This window comes from Sabethes cyaneus, chromosome 2, assembly GCF_943734655.1.
Source record: "Sabethes cyaneus chromosome 2, idSabCyanKW18_F2, whole genome shotgun sequence".
NCBI lineage: Eukaryota > Metazoa > Arthropoda > Insecta > Diptera > Culicidae > Sabethes > Sabethes cyaneus.
In genome coordinates this window covers 37209664-37216681 of record NC_071354.1, presented here as the reverse complement: position 1 = coordinate 37216681, position 7018 = coordinate 37209664, and the positions used below count along the sequence as shown (strand labels likewise).

The window sequence follows — 7018 nt, the reverse complement described above, 5'->3', positions numbered from 1 at the left end:
AGGGTTTCAAGCTTCAGGCGGCTAGCTTCCCTTGCAAGTTGAGCAAGCTTGCCCTGCTGAGTAAGGGTCAGTATATTCCATGTTCCGATTCGTGTCCGTGTTTTCATGCTAAATGTCGTTGCCAATAATTCAGAGAGATTTCTTCTATCATTTTCGGTAACTTTTTTGTGTTCCGGTACAATAGGCTGTTAACCTAAGGTCCTTATCCTGCTGTTGCGTAAGCAAACAAGAATGCGACGATTTTCCGGTTTCGTAACCCGACTTTATTGTTGTACTGTGTGACAGGGTTATAAAATCCCTTTGGGATGAAATCAAATCAATTGTACATTAGTTTTAAGTTTTAACTAGTTTTCGTGTAAATTTTAACAATATGCTTGTGTAGAATATTTTTAACATAATAAATTTGTTTATCGTTACTCACGTTTAGTGCCTTTTTGTTGCAGCAATTATAATTAACCGTATGCGTTGTAGATTAGATCTAGATAGTTTTAATTTAGGTTAGTTTTGTATCGTATGTGCATGATGTAACAATTTTACCTGTATGTCTTTAGATAAGTAGATAATAGTTTAGCGTAAGAAATCCCCTTTAGATTTAATATAAGTTATACTATTTTAGGCACTTTTGAAATTAATAATAAGGAAAAAAAACTAGGTTTTAAGTAAATTTTTTCACCGCACTTACTCCACATGTACTGCTTGCGATTAGAGAAAGAAAATGACGGTCTCAATCGTCCAGATCAGAGGATGACATGCAGATGACGTTCGGTCGGTCACGGTTGCCAGTCGGCGGAGTATCGGCACTCGCCGCAGGTGTGTGACACTCCCCCCGAGTACGCTGTTGGAGTTGCAACGGCTTATTCTCCATTGGATCGACGTCCAGAATGGCAATCTTGACAGCCGGTCTCTCCAGCAATCCGCTTGCAGTTTGCACTGTAACTCGTCGTACTTGCCCATCGCTAGAGCGGACGACATTCACGATGCGGCCCCGCGGCCAGCAGTTCCTTGGGAGTCCGTTGTCCACAATCAAAGCCAGTTGACCTTCCTCTATCGGTTTTGCAGGTTGAAACCATTTTGTCCTCTTGGTCAGGGTGGGCAAGTATTCAGCCACCCATTTCTTCCAGAATACGTCAGCATACAGCTGGGACATCTTCCACGACTGCTTCAGCACCATGGGTCGGTCGTCGAATGCGATCGGGGGCTTGCTTCCATTCGAACACCCTAACAAGAAGTGGTTAGGTGTTAAGGGGGGCTCAGTTTCGGTGTCTAGTGATACATGTGTTAGCGGTCTAGAGTTAATGATCATCTCGATCTCTATAAGCATTGATCTGAGGATCTCGTCGGATGGTAGACGTGGTGGCTTGAACTCCTTCATAACCTTTTTAAACGACTGCACTAGCCTCTCCCAGCAACCTCCGAAATGGGGAGCGGCTGGCGGGTTGAAGATCCACTTGGTGTTTGCCCCAGTGAAGCTGGTCATCAATTTCTCCTCGTCCACGGTTTTCAAAGCTTCTCGTAACTCTCGTGAAGCCCCAACAAAATTGGTGCCTCGGTCGCTAATGATCTCGAGAGGTGTTCCTCTTCTCGCAATAAAATTGCGCAAAGCAAGGATACAGGAATCCGTCGAAAGCGAGTGGGCGAGTTCAATGTGGACTCCTCTAGTCGTCAGGCAGGTGAGTAAGACACCCCATCGTTTTTCAACTCGTTTGCCGACTAATACCAACATGGGGCCGAAATAATCTATCCCGGAATATGAAAACGGTCTCTGATAAGCCGCCAGGCGTGCAGGAGGCAGATTTCCCATGGCAGGGGGCTCCGGGTCCGCTCGGTGTATCTTGCAATACTGGCAGTTTCTGCGTACACGATTGTACTCTGACCGCAACCGAGGAACACAGTACTTGAGCCTAAATTCGTTCAACACTGTCTGATGGTTTCGGTGACGGTACGTTTCGTGGTAGCTGGCGATTATCAAATCGGTCACAAAGTGTTGTTTCGGGAGCAGGATGTGGTGCTTAACACTCTCGTCCACCCACTCACATGCATCGATTCTTCCCCGCATTCGTAGAACGCCGTGTTCGTCGACGGCCGGGCTAAACTCGTGTAGCGGACTGGTCTTTGGAACATTGTATTGCCAGGATGGTTTGTCCGAAGGTACGTTGCTTAGAAGCCGAACTTCGTCAGGGTACACTTGTCGCTGGACTTCTCGGTAGATGATTTGCTCTGCACGATTAAGCTCGTCCTTCTCGAGCGGTCCTAGTTTAGTAGGTATTCGGTTACGACGATTAAGAAGGTTCGCGGCAAATCGAACGACGTATGCTACCGCCCTCAGTAAGCGCTTCCATTTGGAGAAACGTACGAAATCTATTAACGGTTTTGCCACCATGTGATGAAGAACGCTTGAACGCATCTCTTCTACAGTCGTCCCTGGGTCACAACCTTCTCCTGGCCATTCGTTTTCTGGTTTTCGTAGAAAGTCTGGCCCGCAGAACCAGCGACTTGTGGGTCGTAAGTCCGGCAACCTCTGCCACTTCGTTCCGTCGTCAGCTACATTTAATCTGGTGGGTACCCATCGCCAGTCGTTTACTCTGGTAGTTTCCAGCAGCTCACTCACCCTAAATGCCACGAACGGACTAAAGCAACGGTGGTCGGAGCGTATCCAGCATACCACATCCCGGGAGTCTGTCCAGAATATCTGTTGTGAGATTTTAATTCGGTGCGAGCCAGCAATGCTACCGGCCAGCCGGGCTCCAATTACAGCAGCCTGTAGCTCTAACCGCGGAATCGACAGGAATTTCAGCGGCGCAACTCTCGTCTTCGATCCTATCATCGCACATTCTATCACACCATTCTCCTCGAATCTAAAGTATGCAACGGCGGCGATTCCGTTTTCGCTTGCGTCGCAAAAGATATGCAGCTGAACGTTCGTGGTATTAGCGGACGTGATGACTCGGTAGCATCGGGGAACACGCACGTTCCGTACATCAGGTAGCACTGCGATCCAGGTCAACCATTTCTCAGCTAAACTCCCTGCAATCTCATCGTCCCAGGCGCATCCAGAGCGCCAAATTTCCTGCAGAAGAATTTTCAAATACATTAGGAAATTTCCGATTAGTCCTATCGGATCGTATATCGCCATTAGCGTTCTGAGTACCTCCCGTTTCGTGGGCATCCTGGCCCCGGATAACAGTTTCGCATCGTGCTTGGGGGATAATCTGAACGTAAACGTGTCGCTGGCAGTATCCCACCACATTCCAAGCACTTTCTCCGTTGCCATCTCTGTACACGGGTTGATATTTTTCTCCGTCGTGGTATCTTCCTGTAGCGATGCCGTAACCTTGCTGGAATTTGACAACCAGTTCCGGATTTCGAAACCCGCTTGCGAATGAACAAAACGTACGTCCCTGGCCAGCTGTACGGCTTCCTCCTCGGTTTCCACACTGCACAGCATATCGCCTACATAATGCTCGTATTTGATGCTCTCAACCGCTCGGGGAAACCGTTCCACGAATCTGTCTGCATTCAGGTTCTTCACATAGTGTGCGCAGCTTGGGGAGCATGCCGCCCCAAACGTCATGACGCTGACTACATATGTCACAGGGTCTTCATTGGGGTTCCCACTGTTCCACAAAATCATCTGGCTGCGCTGGTCTTGCACCCTCATCCGCACTTGAAAAAACATTTCGCGTATGTCCCCAACTACAGCAAAACGAAATTCACGGAATTTAAACAAAACCGTAAGTAGCGATACCAGTTGATCCGGTCCCGTAAGAAGTACTGAGTTGAGGGACACGCCGTTCACTTTCGCGGCTGCGTCAAACACCATTCGTATCTTCCCGGGCTTGTTCGGGTTGATAACCGGGAATACCGGTAAGTACCAATCGTTGGGACGCCTGTCCGCTTGCTCGACCGCTGAAAGTCTTCGAATATACCCTTTTTCTTCATACTCCTTCAGCCTGGTGTTCATCGCTACAGCTAGCTCGGGGTCCCGTTTCATCCTTTTTTCCAAGCACGCTAGACGCTTCAATGCCATTGCTCGGCTATCAGGCAACCGCACATTGTCGTAGCGCCACAACAGTGCAGTCTCATAGCGGTTTTCATTCAGATGCGTTTCTGTGGATAAGATTTTCATCGCTCGCTCTTCGTCCTTCGAGAGCAGCGGCTTAAACGATCCGGATATTCCCAAAGACTCAATTGAGAAATATTCCTTCAAAGCACCGTCCAAGCTTCTATCTATTTCAGTATTGCACGGACAAATGTGAAAACTATGGCAGCCGCTATAGGTCGTGTTTGTTGACATCGTCGTACAAGGTCCGTACACAAGCCATCCAAGACGGGTTCTGGATGCTACAGGTTCGTTTTCGGCTCCTTCGGAACTCCGCAGTACGTTACCAAGGCGGCAATTGTCCATTCCTATCAGGATCCTGGGAGATACGTCAGTGTACGAGTCTAGTGGCAGTCCTCGCAGATATTTGTATTTGGATGCTAATTGTTCCACTGAGACCGACTGCTTCGGTAGAGAAAGGTTGCGTACCGTGTGAACCTTCGAGAGTTCGTAGACCTTGCTTGAATCGAATGTTCCCGATATCTTCAGCGCTAATCTGACCGATTCATTCTCTTCCCTTTGCTGTCCACCCGTCCAATTGAGGCATAATGGATGTGGTATCCCTTCGAGGCCCAATTCTTCCACTAGACTGTGCTCCACGAAGGTGGCCGACGATCCATCGTCGAGGAAGGCAAAAGTATTCACTGTCTTTCCCTTTCCGAAAATGGTCACGGGCACGTAGCGAAAAAGTATCTTACCGGCCGTATCCGAATGAGTATTGCAACTCTGCGTTGTCAAACCTTCACTCGACGAAGCTGGCATCTCGGACACTGCGGGTTTGTACCGTTTGTCGTCATGTAGCAACTTGCTATGCATGAACGAACAACCATCCTTTCCACACGGCGTTTTAACATGGCAGGCGCCGAAATGCTTTTGTAGACATTTTCGGCACAGCTTCTTCGCCTTGACTACTGTCCATCGATCTCCGATATTCATGTTCAGGAATTTACGACACGATTCAGGGCCGCTGCATTCTCCTAAGCACACTGTACAACTTTTCGAAGCAGCCACAGAGCGATTCTTCGGGATGAGTTCTTCACTGGTACTGTCCGAATGAACGTTGAGGTAATTATTTTCCCTGCGACCGTGTTTCTCCGGTTTCGAGACGCCAATGGATGGAATGGTAACAATACTGGCGGCTTCCACCAACTTTCCTAGCCAATCACCAAAGTCCGACAAGGTAACGCTGGCCAGCGTTTGACGATGATATGCCCAATTGAGCCTGACGGTAGGTGGCAATTTCTCCGTTAGCTCCTGTAAAAGAGCTACATTACAAAGGTATTCATCAAGACCCGACGCCGTAATAGTGGCACAGACATTTTGAACAGCGACTCCAAAATCAATCAACGTGCTCAGCTTTTCTGCTTTCGGTGCAGGCATATCACGGATTTTGGCAACTAGCGAGTGGACAATGATTTCCGGTCTTCCGAATAGTGTCCTCAATGTAGCGATCACGCCTGCTAGGTTTGACGGATGCAGCAGTCGACAGCGCACCGCATCCAATGCTCTCCCTTTCAGGCTTCGCTGGAGGCGTAGAAGGTTCTCCTCGTCACTGTAACCGCAGATTCGGGTTGAGTTCTCGTAACTTGTGAAGAAGAGTGGCCATTCTTCAGGACTCCCCGAGAAGTTTGGAAGCTCCTTACTGACAACTTGGCGCGCTGACACTTGGCTCTGGTTTAACAGAGAAACTCCGAACGAACTACTATTAGGTGGTTGAACTGCACTCGCCTGAGGATTGAGTCCGGAAGCACCTTCGGCTGCACCTCCGTCGAACGCTCCAAATCGCTTCAATAGTCGACCTTTCTCTTCCAAATGTCTTTGTTCTAGCGCTTGCTTCTCCTCTAGTAACTGCAGCTCTTGAACCAGAACATCTGCTTGGCTGATACCGCTGACATGAACTGACGGGAGGGGATTACTCGTTGAATTCGCAGTTGGTACACCACCAAGTGCTGCTGTCACAGGCTGTTGACGTACTCGTCGATCAGAAACCTGTAGCTCTCGTTCGTATTTATCTCGTTGTTCCCTGAGAGCGTCTCGACGTTGATCATCTTTTTCCTTTATAACCCGTTCGAATTCCTTTTGCTGCCTTTCCATTTTCTTCAGCATCTCTGCTAGCTGCCGTTGAAGACTGTCAACCGGAACAACATCGTGTGTCTTCGTGCTTCCGGATTTTGGTTTACCTCCCGTGGCGGCTGGTGTTGAAGTTCCGGCTGGGACTTGAGCTGCCGCTCCGATTCCGGTGCAATTCTCGCAGCTCCAATCACGGTCCTGAACACTTGAGTCCACACCGACACACACAAAATGGTACCACTTTCCGCACAGATCACACGCTACCATCCGACTATCGTCTGGCATTCTGCATATATCGCAGTTTATTTCCGCGAGTTGATTTGCTGGAGAAACTCCCCGCTTTTGACTATCACTCTTTTTAGACATACCGAACTAGCCACCCGATCGCGTAAACGGATTTTATAAAATTGTTGCGTAAGCAAACAAGAATGCGACGATTTTCCGGTTTCGTAACCCGACTTTATTGTTGTACTGTGTGACAGGGTTATAAAATCCCTTTGGGATGAAATCAAATCAATTATACATTAGTTTTAAGTTTTAACTAGTTTTCGTGTAAATTTTAACAATATGCTTGTGTAGAATATTTTTAACATAATAAATTTGTTTATCGTTACTCACGTTTAGTGCCTTTTTGTTGCAGCAATTATAATTAACCGTATGCGTTGTAGATTAGATCTAGATAGTTTTAATTTAGGTTAGTTTTGTATCGTATGTGCATGATGCAGGGATGGTTCGATCACTTTGACTCAATTTTGATTCATTTGACACTACCGTCTCAGCCGAGCAAAATTTGACAAATTGATGTATGGGACATTTGTAGATAATAACTAGATCTACAATTTTGCTGAA

General features: G+C 47.6%; 1 protein-coding gene across 1 annotated transcript; it reads right to left on the bottom strand.

Moving 5' to 3' along the window:
- Window positions 1–724: 724 nt before the first annotated feature.
- Window positions 725–6535, bottom strand: LOC128735290 (uncharacterized). Its single transcript, XM_053829782.1, has one exon. The coding sequence runs from the start codon at window positions 6533–6535 to the stop codon at window positions 725–727; it is 5811 nt and encodes a 1936-aa protein (XP_053685757.1).
- Between the last annotated feature and the right edge of the window lie 483 nt (window positions 6536–7018).